Consider the following 15,794-nt stretch of genomic DNA (forward strand, 5'->3'; position numbering starts at 1 on the left):
GGGACTCCAGGATCATGACCTGAGCCGAAGGCAGTCGCTTAACCAACTGAGCCACCCAGGCGTCCCTGAATTATGAGTTTTTAATATATTTTGTATTTTTACTTTATTTTCTAATTTTTTTAGGTGGGCTCCACGCCCGACATGGGGCCTGCACTCAGGATCCTGAGATCAAGAGTGGAAGGCTCTCCCAACCGAGCCAGCCAGGCGCCCCTATATTTAGGATGAAAATCCTTTATCAGATACATGTATCACAAACACTTCCTCACTGAACGGGGCATGTGTGTTTAAAATAATGGCGCATGGGCGCCTGGGTGGCTCAGTTGGTTAAGCGACTGCCTTCGGCTCAGGTCATGATCCTGGAGTCCCAGGATCGAGTCCCGCATCGGGCTCCCTGCTCGGCAGGGAGCCTGCTTCTCCCTCTGACCCTCCCCCCTCTCATGTGCTCTCTGTCTCTCTCATTCTCTCTGTCTCAAATTAAAAAAAAAAAAAAATCTATTAAAAAAATAATAAAAAAATAAATAAAATAATGGCGCTTTGGGGACGCCTGGGTGGCCCAGTCGGTTAGGCATCTGAGGGTCCTGGGATCGATTCTCACATCGGGCTCCTTGCTCCCCCGGGGAGTCTGCTTCTCCCTCTCCCTCTGCTGCTCGTGCTCTCTCTCTGTCAAATAAATAAAATCTTTTAAAAAGATATTAATAGGGCACCTGGGTGGCTCAGATGGTTAAGCATCTGCCTTCGGCTCAGGTCATGATCCCGGGGTCCTGGGATCGAGCCCCGCGTCGGGCTCCCTGCTCTGCGGGGAGTCTGCTTCTCCCTCTGCCTCTGTCCCCTCCCTGCTCGTGCTCTCTCTCTCTCTCCGTCAGATAGATAAATACAGTCTTTTTTTAAAAAGTCAGAGAAAGACAAATATTATATGATTTCACTTATAAGCAGAATCTAAAAAACCAAAATGAACAGGGATGTCTGGGTGGCTCAATCGGTTAAGCCTCCGACTCTTGATTTCGGCTCAGATCATGATCTCAGGGTCCTGAGATCGAGCCCAGCTCAGAGGCTACTTAAGATTCTCTCTCTCCCTCTCCCTCTGCTCCCCACATTCTCTCTCTCAAAAACAGAATGGACAAACAAAGCATGAACAGACACCTAAGTACAAAACGTGGTTGCCAGAGAGTGGGGGAAGGGGATGGACAAAATGCGTGGAGGGGAGTTGGAGGTCCAGGCTTCCCGTTATGGAAGGAATAAGTCATGGAGATGAAAGGTTCAGCGTGGGGATTATAGTCAGTGGTACTGGAATAGCGTCGTTTGGTGCCGGGTGTCACACACTCGTGAGCACAGCGTAATGGACAGACCTTTCCAATCACTGTCCGATCACCTAAAACCAAGGTAACATTGTGTGTCAACTGTACTTCAATTAAAAGAAAAAAGTTAGGGGAGCCTGGGTGGCTCAGTTGGTTAGGCGGCTGACTCTTGGTTTCTGCTCAGGTCATGCTCTCAGGGTCGTGGGGTCGAGCCCGGAGTGGGGAACCTGCTTGAGATTCTCTCTCCCTCTCCCCTTCCCCAGCTTGTACTCTCTCTCTTTCTCTAAAGTAAGTAAATCTTTAAAACAAAATAAAAGAAAAAAGTAGACCCAAGAGAATTGGAAACGGATGTCCACACAGACACCTGTATGTGAATGTCCGTAGGAGCAGTATTCAAATAGCCGAAACGGAGGAACAGCCCAGTGTCCATCAACTAACGAATGGATACCCGAAATGTGGTGTAGCACAGCGAAATACTACTCAGCCGTAAAAAGGAATAAAGTACGAACACGTGCTACAACAGGGTCGAACCTTGAAAACAGGATGCTCAGTGAACGCAGTCAGACGCAAAGGACCACATAGTGTAGGAGTTCATCCATGCGGCATCCGTGGAGACAGAAGGTAGGTTAGTGGTGGCCACCAGCCGGGGAGGAAGAGAACAGGGGGGTGACTGGCTGGAGGCGCGGGGTCTCTTGAGGGTGATGAAAATGTTATAAAATCAGTTGCGATGTCTGCACAGCTGTGAATATAGCAAAAACCACCGACTTGTATACTTTTAAAGGGTGAATTTTACGGTATGTCATTTATATCAATAAAACAGTTATTACAAAAAGCACAAGGAAACTGCAAATACATACAACCTGGGTGAATTTCAAAACCATTATGCCGGCAGAAACCGGACGGGCAGAAGAAAGTTAACACGATATGATTCATTTATATAAAGTTCTGAAACCCGCAGAGCTGATCTTTACGGATTGAACTGAGATCAGCGGGCGCCTGTGGCTGGGGGAGGGGACAAGGTTGACAGCAAGGCACGTTAAGGGGAGTTGGTGACGGAAACGTCCAGTATCTTGACTGGAGTGGTTGTCCCCTAGGTGTATACCTTTGTTACGACTCCTAGAACTGTACGCAGATGTGTGTATTCACGTGCATGGAGATTTGTGCTTCCATCAAGTTGTTTTAGAAATATGAAACAGATTTCTAAGCCGGACAGTAGGGGATACCCTCAGGGAAGGGTGGGATCACATTCGCACAGCCCTCCCGGGCTGGGGGGCATTCAGAGTCCTTGCCGCGGGCACTCTGGCCCCCCAGGCCTGGCTGAGGGCCTCAGTGCCTGAAGGTCGCCCCGTGGGGTTCCGAGTGGACGGAGTCAGCCTGGCGGGGGTAAGAAGTTCCGGCTCCAACTGCCTGCGTGACCTTTGGCAAGTTGCCGAAGGATCTCCATGTCTCCAGCTCCTCGGCAGTGGAAGCAGGACGGTAATAATGCGCATCTCCGAGGACCGCGGGCAAGATGAAATAAGGTAACGTGTACAAGTCCCTTGAATCTGCCCGGGACAGCCTCGCGAATCAACAACAACCGTCTTCCGAGAAGGGTACAAGAGCTACCAGACCGTTCAGCGAGAACCAAGCGTTTCCCTGCCCTGCACAATGTCTCCTTCTACAAAAATAGACCGTTCTCTAAACTCTCACATCTCGGGCGTTTTGGATTCTCATTCCAGAATACACATGAGCCCCCAGCAGTGTCCAGGCTGGGACTGAGTTGGCCGGCTTTGCCACGATGTGTCCGTGTGTCCCAGCCCCTCGGCGTCTGTCTCTGCCATCCACCCCTCCCAGCGTCCTCCTGCTTCTCCCTGAAGACCAGAGAGCGCCCCAAGGGAAGGGGGCACAGAAGGACAGGTGTTTGGATGGGGTGCCCGTCCACCTCTTTCCTCCTCCCTCTTCTTCTCCTTCCATCCCCTGGCGCCTGTAATCACCAGGCGGTCTGAGGCTAAGTGGTAGTTTGGCCCACGCTGGGGGGGCTTGGAAGCCACACCCCTCCTCCTGGGGCCCTCCTGGCCGTTCCCAGCATCCCGGTCGCCTCCACTGTTGAGATGGGTCTCAAGGGGGCATGGTGTTTCCCATGGTGTGGGTGCCGGAGACAGCGGGGGACTGCAAGAGGAGCAGGTACGGGGGGGAGACCGAGGAAAACGGGTGGGCACGCTCACTCTGGGGAGAAAGGTAAAGGTTCAAGGCAGTGAAGGGAAAAGAATCATTTGTTTTCCTGGGTGGGAGGTGGACTTCTCCATAGGACTGCCCGATGCAAAATGAGGAAGAGAAGCCCCCTGGTAAAAAAAAAAAAATGTTAACACCTTCAAGATTGACAGCAGAGCATCCCGGGGAGCGCGGGGGCCCTCCGCGTGTGAGGCCTGGTGACCACTGCTCTCTCTCTGCGACCCCTCTCCCTGCCCCAGGGCCCTCCCTGGCCTCTTCCCTCCACGCTGCAGGGAAGGAAGGAGAACGCTGATCCACAATAGCCTTCTTCCTCCTCCAGTCTCCCTTGCAGGCCTGGATCCCGCTGTCCGTCCAGATCCAAATCCCAGCCCGGCCCCCATTGCGGCCGAGGGAGGGGTGCCGTCCTTGGGGTCTGGCGCCTACTTCAGCCGGAAAGCCCGACTCTCCTTCCGTCACCAGCTGCATGACCTCGCATCCGCCAACGACTCCACCATTTGACGGGGACAACCAGGGGCTGAACTTCCAGGAAGCTTGGCAACCTCCCCTCCCCAGTCTTCTCCGTGATCCGTCCGACCCCCATCCCTCATGACCTTGTCGTCAAATATACTCAGAGTTGCCCAGTGTTGTGTGCATGTTGGGGCTGGCAGGGGGGGCGGTGGTTAGGGGGTGGGTCCTGGGGCCGAGGCGGGGAGGGCGGCACGTAGGGGAGGGGATGCGGGGCAGGTGAATATGACGCAGCTGATCTCACGGGGAGCCCGGGTGGGGCCTGCAGAAGCGGGTGTGGGGTGTGCCGAGGTCAAGCTCAGAGTGGAGGGTGGTGAGCTGTTGGGGGCTGGAGGCCGGCCAGGACCGGGGCTGAGGCGAGGGCACACGTTCGTTACTCCCTGGCAGGCAGTGAGGGCGCATCGGTGGACCAAGCAGAGAGCCTGCCCTTCTCACAGACAGTAATTAAACACAGGAGCTAGGAGAGAGCGCAGCAAACGCTGCTACGGGGCAAATTACACGGTACCGCGAGAGCCGGGTGGAGGGGGCGCTTCTGGAACCCCAGGTAGTCAGGGAGGAGCTGCTGCTAAGGTGGCATTTGAGCTGAGACCCGAACGGCAAGGAGCCAAGTGAGAACTGGGAACCCCCGTGTCGTGCAGATTCGCTGTTTCTGACAGATGTTGACAGTGGGGGAGGCTGAGCGCGTGTGAGGGCCGCGCGGCGGCCGGGAAACCTCCGCCCAGTTCTGTCGTGAACCTAAAACCACTCTGAAAAAGTTTATTTTAGGGGCGCCTGGGTGGCTCAGTCATTAGGCGTCTGCCTTCGGCTCAGGTCATGATCCCAGGGTCCTGGGATCGAGCCCCGCATTGGGCTCCCTGCTCGGCAGGGAGCCTGCTTCTCCCTCTCCCACTCCCCCTACTTGTGTTCCCTCTCTCACTGTGTCTCTCTCTGTCAAATAAATAAATAAAATCTTAAAAAAAAAAAAAAGTTTATTAAAAAAAGAAAAACCAGGGAGGATGAGTCCTGGGCAGGAAAAACAGGAAGTGTGAGTGTGAAACCCCTGAGGTCCTAGGGAAGAGGAAAAAAGCCAGTGACCAGAGTGTCACCGTTGGGGGGACCTGCTGGGGCAGCTGGGCCACGGTGAGGAGCTAAAATATTATCCTAGACGGGCTGGTGAGACATTGAGGAAGGTCAAGCAGGGGACAACACGCTCTCACTTACATGGAAAGACCACTCCGGTCGCTCTACGGAAAAGGTTGCAGGAGGGCACTGGGCCACTGCCATCCGGCAGGCAAGTCATGATGGGCGTGCAGTGAGCACAGTGTGGTTGTCGAATCACTATGTCGTGCCCCTGAAATTGATGTCACACCACTTACAAAAGAGCTGCGTGCAGACGGCAGGAAGCGGACGGAGTTTTTAGGACCTACTGCCCGGCTCACTGCAGAGTGCGGGGGACAGAGGAAGTGAAGATGCCTTGAGGGAGGGAGGACTGGGTAAACAGGTTTGGAGAAAAGTCAAAAGTTCTCTATGGGTGATTAATTTTTTTTAAAGATCTATTTATGTATTTTTTAGAGAAAGAGAGTGTGAGCAAGCAGGGCGGGGGGGGGGTGGGCAGGGAGGGGCAGAGGGAGAATCCTGAAGCAGACTCCCCGCTGAGGACGGAGGGGACACGGGGATCCACCCCAGGACCCTGAGATCAGGACCCGAACCGCAATCCAGAGTCAGACGCTTAACTGCCTGAGCCACCCAGGCGCCCCTCTCTATGGGTTAAGTTTGAGGGACATGTTTGGGATCGGAAGTCCTTCTCTGCTCTTTCTTAATCCAGGACCTCCCACCTCTTGAGGAAGCCTCCCTTGTAATCTCCAAAATCCTCCAGGGCAGGACCGTATTCTAGAACCAAGTTTTCCAACGTGGTTCCTACAGTTCCCTTATCCCCAGAGTGGAGGAAACACAGGCACCGGGAATGCACACACTGAGCTCCTGTAGGTCCCCGGCTTGAGCGCAGATAGCCTTGGGGGCCCGGAGTCTACTCTCAGCCTCCCATGCCAGGGGCTGAAGATAGGTTCAGCATCACACCCCTGTGGGAATGATGGCTTTCAGGACTGGCCCACAGCGCTCCCAGGGGCCCCCTTTCCCGCCCGACACCCATCTTAAATGCTATTTGCAAACAAGGTCCACCTTTGTCCCCAAAGCCAATGTAGTCACGCTGCTGCTCCTGACAAGCTGCTCCTGACAAGACGAGGTGAGAGAGGTGAGTGTGGAGGGAGGGGACCATGAGTCTGGGCCGGAGATCTGCTGTCCTCTGGCCTTTGGGTCAGTAGCCAGCCATGATGACAAGCAGGAGGCAGGCTGAGGGGAGGTGACCCCAGTCCCAGTCAGGAATCTGAGTTCCACCCTGGGCTTGAGCAGGGAAGGAGGTGGGCCATTTGTGGGAGGCCCCATTTCAACCACACCTTGGTGTCCTAAGGACCTGGGTATGGTGGAGGAAAGGGAGTGTGGGGGAAGGCAGTCTGGAGAAAGCGGTTTGAAAACCATTCTTGCAAAGGCTTGTCTCCCTCTCAGCTCAGAGCAGAGCTTTGTACACACAGGAGTGGGCCAAACAAGTGCAGCCTTGAGGTCAAGAAAAGAACCTCAGAGCAGATCCTCTCGGACAAACGGTTTATTGAATTTTACGTCACTGTGGGGTGTCTCTCATTGTATCCTAGAACTCCAGGCATCAGGGGGGTGGTAAAGTGGCAATGGTGAATTTGGGAATCTGGTCTCCCAAAAGTACCTGCCGCTCCACCCCTGATTCCGCGATGGCTGCCAGGCGGATCACCCCTCCACTGGAGCCGTCCCGCTCCATGGCCAGGGCGAGAGCTGTGAACAAAAGGAGAAAGCTGGGGTCAGTGAGATTCTGGCTTCGCTACAAGAAATGAGGAATGGGGGCGCCTGGGTGGCTCAGTCGTTAAGCGTCTGCCTTCGGCTCAGGTCATGATCCCAGGGTCCTGGGATCGAGCCCCGCATCGGGCTCCCTGCTCGGCAGGAAGCCCGCTTCTCCCTCTCCCACTCCCCCTGCTTGTGTTCCTGCTCTCGCTATCTCTATGCCAAATAAATAAATAAAATCTTTAAAAAAAGAAAAGAAATGAGGAATGGGTGCGAAAGTGCTTGGACATGCGGGTTGGCGCTCACAGGCCCAGAAACCCAAGTTCTCACCATTGGCAGTGAACTGGAGACACTCTTCCTTGGTCATGCCTTCCCGGTAGGTAGCATCGACGTAGCCGTAGATGTAGGAGCTCCCAGAGCCCCCAATGGCAAAGGACTGCCTCACCATCATGCCCCCCATGGGCACTGAGTACACCTGCCGGGTGTGAGGAGGAGAAGAGTCACCAGTTGTACTTTTGGCAACACACGTCCATACACCGGTCTGAGTGGGATCGGTCTGGGAGGAGGTAATAGTAAGGGAGGCAGGGACCGGGAAGAAAAACAGAAAATGGCTGGGGTGGGGAGAGGCTCAAAGGCCTGGCTCCAGGGCTCTGATGGGGGTGGGGCGGGGGCGCCTCACCTGCCCTCCCTCTTGGGGGTCCCAGCCCGCAATGATGATTCCCGCCATCAGGTCCTCCCGGTACCGATAGCACATCTCCTTGAAGAGGCTGGCTGCTGTATGTACCAGCGGAGGCTCGTTCAGCTCAATGCTAGAGGGTGAGGCGAGCGACAGGAAAGACAGCGTCAGGACTCGCGAGTCAGGCCCCTTGGCACCTCGGGGCGCAACTCCCTGCAGACACTTGCTCCTCCCCCGCCCGCAAGTACCTGTGGAAACCAAGCTGGTAAGTGACCGCATCGGCTACTGCCTGGGTATCGGCCGCTGAGCCTGAGCGGCAGCAGAAAATACGGTCGTGGATAGGGGTCAGCTTGTCAGTCACTCGATTGGCGATGTAGGACCTGCAGGGTGGCAGGGCAGTGAGGGAGCGATCCCACTTGTCTCCCACCCCCATCCCATTACTGCCCGCTCCTGGGGCTCAGGAATAGGAATTCCAGCAGTTCCCATCAGTTCTCACCCAAACTGAAGCTAGCTGGAGAAGAGACTTCCGCAAAAATTTCACCAAAGGGTGAGAGGGAAAACTGGGAAGCAGGAGGAGCTGGAACCAATCCTTAAGTCCAAGGAGGGGAGAAACCTCCCTTCCCGCGGTGGGGCGTGAAGGGTAAGAACGGACTGCTAGGCAAGGAAGGGAAGGAAAGGGAAGGAAAGGGAAGGAAGGAAAGGAGGGAAGGAAAGACGCGATGACCGGCCAGTATCTGTCCTGAGCTCACCCAGTGGTTGTTCTGGAGTCGGCTCCCAGAACCACGCCCCCTTCAAACTGCACGGCCATGATAGTGGTCTGGGAGAAAGGAAAGGGGTGAATCTGGCCCTCCTCCCCATTCTCCCGCGTACACAAACTTCACCGATCCCTCAATGCAGTCCCTGGAGTAGGCAAGTCGTGCGCCACCGATCCGCTAACAAGTCTCCGGAATTCCAGAATTCCAATCCTCAAATCCCCAGAGGCCCATCCGGGCCTGAAACCCTCGTCCCGCAAGATTCCGGGACTCCGCGCTCCAGCCTCCCTTCCACACCACTCTCCAACATCCTCAGGATACCTCTTCCCTGCTACAGCCCATCAGCCCACCTCCCTCCCCCGCCCTCCAGTTTTCCAACCCACTCAGGCCTCATCCTCCCATCGCATCAAGCCTTGGGCACGTCTCCTGAACCCCGAGTGCCTCCTCACCCCTGTGGAGACTTCCCGGCTTCCCCAGTCCGGGGTAATGGCCTCGGGACCCCAAGCCGGCGTGGACCCCGCTCCTCGAGCGGCTACTAAGGTGGCCGCCATCTTCCTCCTCCAGCACTGCCACAAAGCAACTGTCGTAAAGCGCTCTGTCACGCTCTTCAGTCCCGTGGTGAAGCCGTCTGCCGGCGAAGCTAAGTCACGGTTGACGGCAGAAGGGAAAAGAACGGCGCAGGGAAGGTTCTTTTGCGACAGTGAGCGCTCGACGGCAGCGCGGCCAGCCGACGCACAGAAAAGCGCCCAAGACAGCGTGGACGGCCTACGTTTCCCATGGGGCTGCGCGGGACTGACGTAATCTGATGGGAGTTGCAGTTCAGAGTGTTGGGATGCGCTTGAGCGTCTCTGAACTAGAATGGCCACGCTGCTCTCATTTCTCTTAGGTGTATACACCTAGGACCGTATACTAGGAGCGGAATGGCTGGGTCATGTAGAAACCCTAGACTTAGCATTTTGAGGAAATGACAGTTTCCCATAGCAGCTGCCCCATGTGATGGTCCACCAGCCCCGTGTGCATGGCTGAGCGTTGCGATTTCTCCACATCCTCGCTGACGGTCACTGTGCACTTTCTATTTCAGCCGTCCTCGTGGGCGTGAAGTGGCATCTTGTGTAGCTTCTCTTCCCGCCCCCCGCCCCATTTCCTTTATGATTAGTGATGTTCAGCATATTTTCACGTGCTGACCATTTGTATATCTTCTTTGGAGAAATACCTATTCAAATCCTTAGCCCTTTTTATTTTTATTTTATTTCATTATTATTATTTTTTAAGTAATCTCTACACTCATCGGGGGCTCCGATTCACAACGCGAAGATCAAGCATCACATGCTCCAGCGACTGAGCCAGCCAGCTCCCCCCCAAATTGGATTATCTTTTTATTGTTGAATCCTAGGTGTTCTTTTTTATTTCTATTTACTAGGCCTTTGTCAGACATAAGATTTGCAAATATTTTCTCCCATTCTCTAGATTGTGTTTTCATTTCCTTCATTGGTATTCTTTGCAACACAAACATTTAAAATTTAAAAAAATATTTTATTTATTTGAGAGAGCATGAGCAAGGGGAGGGGCAGAAGGAGAAGCAGGCTCCCTGCTTGGTGCAGGGTTTGATCTCAGGACCCTGAGATCGTGACCTGAGCCGAGAAGACAGACGCTCAACCGACTGAGCCACCCAGGTGCCCCTCCACTCTGATCTTTATTATTTTTTTCTTCTGCTTTTTTTTTTTTGTTTAAGTTTTAGTTTGCTCTTCTTTTATAGTTTTTTTTTTTTTAAGATTTTATTTATTTATTTGACAGAGAGAGACACAGCGAGAGAGGGAACACAAGCAGGGGGAGTGGGAGAGGGAGAAGCAGGCTTCCTGCTGAGCAGGGAACCAGATACGGGGCTCGATCACTAGTACCCTGAGATCATGACCTGAGCTGAAATCAAGAGTCAGACGCTTAACCGACCGAGCCACCAGGCGCCCCTAATCTTTTTTTATTTTCTTTATTTTTATTTTTTTAATCTTTTAAAATTTATTGAGAGCCTAACATATGGTCTCTTTTGGAGAATGTCATATGTGCACTTGAGAAGAATGTGTATTTTGCCGTTGTTGTGTGGAGCGGTCTTCCTATGACTCTGCTGTAGTCCTCTACATACCACAGCTGGAGCTGGTTTTTGAATTGCCAAGTATGGTCTAAACAATCCCCTGCTTAAAATGAACTCTGGGGATAAAGTCCTATCTCTGTAAGGTAGTTTGTCACATCCTTCTTGAACTTGCTCCTGACTACCTGTCCAGAGTCACATCTCCTCTTTACTTTTTAATTTTTTATTGTAGTAAAATACAAATAACGTAACGTAAAGTTCAGCATTTTAACCATTTTTGATGTATGATTCAGCAGCATTAAGTATATTTGCATTACTGTGCAACCTCCTCTTTTCTTTTGGACTCTGGCTCCGGCCATCTTTTCGTGCTCAGACATTCATTTAACAAAAAGCTGTTGAATGTCTACTAGGAGACAGGCACTGTCTGAGACACTGGAGGTACATCAGGGAACAAATTTCTGTCTAGAAATTCGCTGCCCCATGCAGCTTACATTTCTCAATGGAAACAAAACAAAACAAGTAAGTACAACATACAGCATGTTATTAGATAGTGACTCATATTAAGAAAAAAAAAAAAACAGAGTAGGGAAGGGAAATAGGAAGTGTGTGTGCGTGTTGAAATTTTAGAAAGAATCATCAGGGAAGGTCTCCCTGCGGAGACATTTGAGTAAAGTCCAGAAGGAACTGAGGGAAGTCATGTCTCTATTTGGAGGAAAAGCATTCCAGACAGAGGGAAGAGCAAGTACAAAGATCTTGAGGCAGGATCATGCCTGAAATATTGAATGAAAATCGAAGAGGTCAATTTGGCTAGTACAGAGTCAGATCACGTAGGACCTTTACGAAGCTTTTCATCATTTTCAACTGAAAATATGATCCATTCTCAACTGAAAATATGATCCAACTGAAAATATGATCTCAAATGAAAATATGATCCAAAATATGACATTTACGCTTAAATTTAAAAAAAAAATTTTTTTTTCATCTGAGTGCAACAGGGAGCCACTGGAAGGTTTTGAGCCTGGAAGTGATGGGATATGATCTATATTTTAAGAGATTACTTTGGCTGTTCTATTGAAAATACACATTCGGGAAATTGAGTATGGGACAGAGAGACAATTAGGAGGCTATTGTAATAATCCAGGTGATAAAGTTGGCTCGACAAGGGTGGTGGCAGTGGAGATAGTGGGAAACGGTCAGATTCGGACAGATTAGACGTGGGTGTGATGAAAGAGAAACAGAAGTCAGGATGACTACCAAGTTTTTGGCTTAAGGACCTGGAAGAATGGAGTGGTCACTTACTGAGCTGGCAAAGACTATGAAGGAAGTGTTTGGGAGGAGGAAAGGGCATTAGAAGCTCAGGTTTGGACCTGTTACGTTCGTTATGTCTGGTAGAAATCCGGGTGAAGATATCTAATAAGTAGCTGTATATATAGGATTCTGGGGCTTGGGGGAAAATGGGCTGGACTCCCAATTTGAGAGTTCCAGCGTGTGAAATGGCCACACACTTTCCCGTTCACTATTGTTGTGGGAGTGGCCAAGGAGGTCTTTTAATGAACAGACACTATCGAGCCGAGCGCCCGCTTGGTGTGAGTGGTGACGCACCGGTTTTCGGCTCGGGTAGCCGAAAGGAGAGGGTGCCACTTATTGGCAGAGACAGGGGACACACGGAGAGGGGCAGCTCTGGCAGGAGCGGATGGATCCGCGTGGGACGTGTTGCATTTGCCGCGTGTGTGCAGGCGTCCAGGAAGGAGCCGGCTGTGCGGGGCCGGGGCTCAGGGCGCGGGTCTGGGCTGGAGACTTGGCACGCGGCCGTGGGAGTGGCTGGGAGCGGGCCCGGGGGAGCGTCTCTCGGCTGCCGGGAACAGGGATGACACATCTTCCCAATCCATTGTTTTCTGTTTCCCTTAAGCGCCTGCCGTCCTCACACGAGACGCCCGAAATCCACCGCTACCCAACCATGCTTCCTCCCACAGCGCCTCCCCTCGCCCCGCGACTGCGCAGAGCGGGACGGGCGCTACACCCACCCCGCCGGGGGCGGGCCTTGCCGGCGGTGCCGTCGCGCGGAGGCGTGGCCCCGGCGGCCCCACCCCCTGGCCGAGCGCCGGGGGCCGGCCGGCTGGACGCGGGTCGCTCGCGTCTCGGCGGGTCCCGGCCGCGGGAGGGGGGGCCTCAGGCCAGCTGGAGGAGGCCGCGCTCGGCCAGCAAGCCCTGGGTGCGGTTGTAGACATCCTCCAGGGTGCCCGCCACCCGGACCAGCGCGGCCCGCGCCTCCGCCTCCCCGGCGCCCGGGCACGCCAGCTCGAGCCAGCGGTCGCGACCCGGGAAGGCGAGGAACGCGAGGCGGGCGGCCTGGCGGACCAGCCAGGGGTGGTGCGGGCCCAGGGACGTGCGGTACGCGTCGCTGCACTGCGCGCCGGCGTCCGGGCCTCCGAGCGTCCCGGTCGCCACCCGGTGGAGGCAGAGCTGGGACCAGCGCAGCGCTCGGTGCAGCAAGAGCAGGATCCGTGAGCCCGAGGAGCTGGCGGTGTCTCGGGGGGCGATCCCGGGGCGCTCCAGCAGTCCCTCCCGCCGCTCCCACGCCACCATGGCCGCCAGCGAGGAGTAGTGCGCCGCCTCGGGGCCGTGCACCCGAGCCTCGAGAGCTGTCACTTTGGCGAAGGCCTCGCTCGTGGCGAAGGCGAAGATGGAGCCGAGGGGAGTTAGGAACCTGCGTGTTCCGTGGCGGGCAGAGCGCGGTGGTTGGAGAGGGGGCGGGGGACTCCGGGAGGCGGGCGCCGGGTGGGGGTGGGGGGCGCGAGACCGCTCACCTGACCAGCGCCCTCCATCCGGCTAGGTACTGCGACAACGCCACATCCCCTTCGGGGTCCAGACTGGCGCGGAACGGCCACATCACGCGGCCCACCACCCCCTGGGGGCCCACACATTGAGGCTCTTCCCCCTCGGGGGCCTCCAGGGGACCCGACTGCCGCGGGACCTGGGGGGAGACACGGGCGGAAGGGGGCGGGAGCAGAACCCCTAGCCTGCTGGGCCTCCTTCGCCCCGCAGCCCAGTGGGGCCCTGCAGAAAGGACTCCTCCGGCTGGCGTCTCTCCTGCTGTACTCGGCTTCGGACGGGAGAGGGGACGCGAGGAGCAGGACCCACCCGTCACCAGATCCTCAGCCTGGCCCCGCTCCCCGCGATCGGGGCCCCACCCGGAGCTCCCGGTCCTGGCCCCGTGCCGAGCATACCTGGACAGGCGATGTTCCCTCGGGAATGCACGACTGTGTCCGGGATCTGCAGCCTGAGAGGGCGCCTGGGGAGGGGCGAGGCCGAGCGGTGAGGGCGCGAGGAGGGGGCCTAGGTCCCCAGCGCTTGGCTTCCCGGTTCCTCCCAGAGCCGATGAGGGAAGGGACCACTTACGAAAGCTCCAAGCGCAGAGATAAAGAAGCAGCAGCAAGAGGAGCGCCAGAGGAATCGCGTGGCGGACCCAGCGCCGCGAGGCCAGCGGAAGCAGCACGACCCCCACGGCTGCTGCTGGGGCCATCGCCCCCCTCTCCAGCCCCAAGCGAGCCCTTGTCCCTTCGCCTTGGGAGAAGCCTGCGGTGCCCTAAGTTGTTAAGGGTTAATAATTAACCTACTAAGTCCCCTTCCCCTGTGCTCTTTGGTCCAGAGGGCAGCATCCCAGCGGAGAAGGACAGGATGAAGAGGATTTGGTGTTGGGGGGGGAGGTCGGCAGCAACCACTGGTCTCTGCGTTTGCCTTCCGTGTAGGGCCAGGTTGTAGTAAGAGGGAAGAGGGGCCGGGGTGAGAACCAGCTCCCCCACCGAGCAATGGGTGTGGGCCCTACACTAACTGGGCTTGAGTTCCCACCACCATAAATTGAGGACAATAAATAATAGGTACTTTGTCGATCTCCTCCGAGGATTAAATGACAATGTATGTGCAAACACTGTACATGGAAAAGCTGACCACAATTGCTCCATAAATCTTAACCTATGAAGTTCAAACATAGGGCACCTGGGATCCAGGAAGCACCCACTTCTAAATTCACAATCCCGTCTCCAGGGGACTTGTCTTGACCTGGATGCTTTAACCGTTTACATTTTTGTGGTTTAATTCCTTTTAAACTCCGGATTGGAGTTCTGCGGTTATTTATTTTTTGCGTGCGTGATTTTTTTTTTTTTTTTTTTTTTTAAGTAATCTCTATGCCCAACATGGAATGAACTCACGGCCCAAAGATCAAGAGTTGCATGCTCTACGGACTGAGCCAGGCAAGCACGCCCCCCGCATTATTCTTCAAACCAAACTTTATTAACTGTTTCTGCATCCAGGCCCTGTAGTAGGCCTCAAGGGGACAAAAGAGCCTTCACACAGCTCAAGGTCCATTGGAAAATGTATCGTCTGTCTCCCCCACGTGGATGTGGGCTCCGATGAAGACAGGGGCCTTGTTTTACAAGGGTTTCCCAGTTGCTGTTCTATTTGCAGCACTTAGAATATTGCCTGGGCCCAAATACATTATTGCTATGTAAATATATATTGGATAAACACAGGAAAGTGTGTGGAGAGCAGGCAAATCGGGTTGTGTGCCCCATGACAGATGAGCCATTGTTTTTTCTTCCCAAATTAGGAGTCCACCTGGTGGTCAAAGCTAGGAAAACATTCGGGGGAAGGACCTGGGAAGCGACAGAAGCAGCAGCATCTTTTGTTCCTAGGGGCTTCTCAATCCCCTGTCCATAAACTTCCTAGAATTGTTCCTGTCTGTGTATACTTTCTTCTCCGGGGAAGGGGTACCCCAGATTATCTGGGAGTCAGGGCCCCAACCACTAAGAAGATCCTTTCTAGCTCCCAGGGTTTCTGGATTCTTGCCCCATCTCTCCCTCTAATGCTCCCTCTAATCCTGGAGGTCCCTAAGGCTGCTGCTGACCAATCCTGTCCAGCATTTCAGAGCATCACTTCCATCCCTAGACTTAGGCTCTCCACTTCCCAGTGTGGGAGCTGGGAGTTTCCCAGCTTGCTGACCGTGACCTTAGACAAGTTGCTTGCCATTTCTTTTTTTAAGATTTTTTTTTTTTTTTTTTTTTTTTTTTATTCATGAGAGACAGAGCGAGAGAGAAAGGCAGAGGGAGAAGCAGGCTCCCAAGGAGCAGGGAGCCCGACGCGGGACTCGATCCCAGGACCCTGAGATCATGACCTGAGCCGAAGGCAGACGCTTAACCATCTGAGCCACCCAGGCGCCCAATTGCTTGCCATTTCTAAGCCCTGGTTCCATCACCTGCAGAATAAAAGGGTAATCCCCACCTCCTATACCATTTATGAGGATTGAATAACAAGGCCTGCAGGAAGTAACCACAAGCCATGGCCTGCGGTAAATGTTCAGCAGGGGGTGGTTTATTCAGGTGGTCAGCTCTCTCGGCCCCTCCTCCAGCGCTGGGAGCCTCGGTCTCCCTGAG

General features: G+C 54.3%; 3 protein-coding genes across 4 annotated transcripts; 1 reads left to right on the plus strand and 2 right to left on the minus strand.

Moving 5' to 3' along the window:
* Nucleotides 1–3,385: 3,385 nt before the first annotated feature.
* On the plus strand, nucleotides 3,386–4,004 carry LOC123326740 (uncharacterized protein C17orf114-like). Its single transcript, XM_044921352.1, has 2 exons — nucleotides 3,386–3,458; nucleotides 3,838–4,004. The coding sequence occupies exons 1-2, from the start codon at nucleotides 3,386–3,388 to the stop codon at nucleotides 4,002–4,004; spliced, it is 240 nt and encodes a 79-aa protein (XP_044777287.1).
* A 2,629-nt stretch (nucleotides 4,005–6,633) lies between these two features.
* Nucleotides 6,634–8,968, minus strand: PSMB6 (proteasome 20S subunit beta 6). 2 transcript variants are annotated; one of them, XM_021694728.1, is made up of 6 exons: nucleotides 8,732–8,968; nucleotides 8,280–8,347; nucleotides 7,779–7,910; nucleotides 7,534–7,663; nucleotides 7,185–7,329; nucleotides 6,634–6,848 (listed from the first exon to the last, which is right to left on the minus strand). In XM_021694728.1, exons 1-6 carry the CDS (start codon nucleotides 8,831–8,833, stop codon nucleotides 6,706–6,708), a joined length of 720 nt encoding a protein of 239 aa, XP_021550403.1. In that variant the 5' UTR covers nucleotides 8,834–8,968; the 3' UTR covers nucleotides 6,634–6,705. The 2 variants fall into 2 exon arrangements, with proteins under 2 accessions (XP_021550403.1, XP_044777573.1); XM_044921638.1 differs by having other exon boundaries at nucleotides 6,730–6,868; nucleotides 8,732–8,900.
* Nucleotides 8,969–12,534: 3,566 nt separating this feature from the next.
* Nucleotides 12,535–13,888, minus strand: GLTPD2 (glycolipid transfer protein domain containing 2). The gene is given in 4 exon segments (XM_044921792.1): nucleotides 12,535–13,072; nucleotides 13,173–13,339; nucleotides 13,593–13,693; nucleotides 13,696–13,888. Coding segments are annotated over 4 exon segments (999 nt in total).
* Nucleotides 13,889–15,794: the final 1,906 nt, after the last annotated feature.

This window comes from Neomonachus schauinslandi, chromosome 15, assembly GCF_002201575.2.
Source record: "Neomonachus schauinslandi chromosome 15, ASM220157v2, whole genome shotgun sequence".
NCBI lineage: Eukaryota > Metazoa > Chordata > Mammalia > Carnivora > Phocidae > Neomonachus > Neomonachus schauinslandi.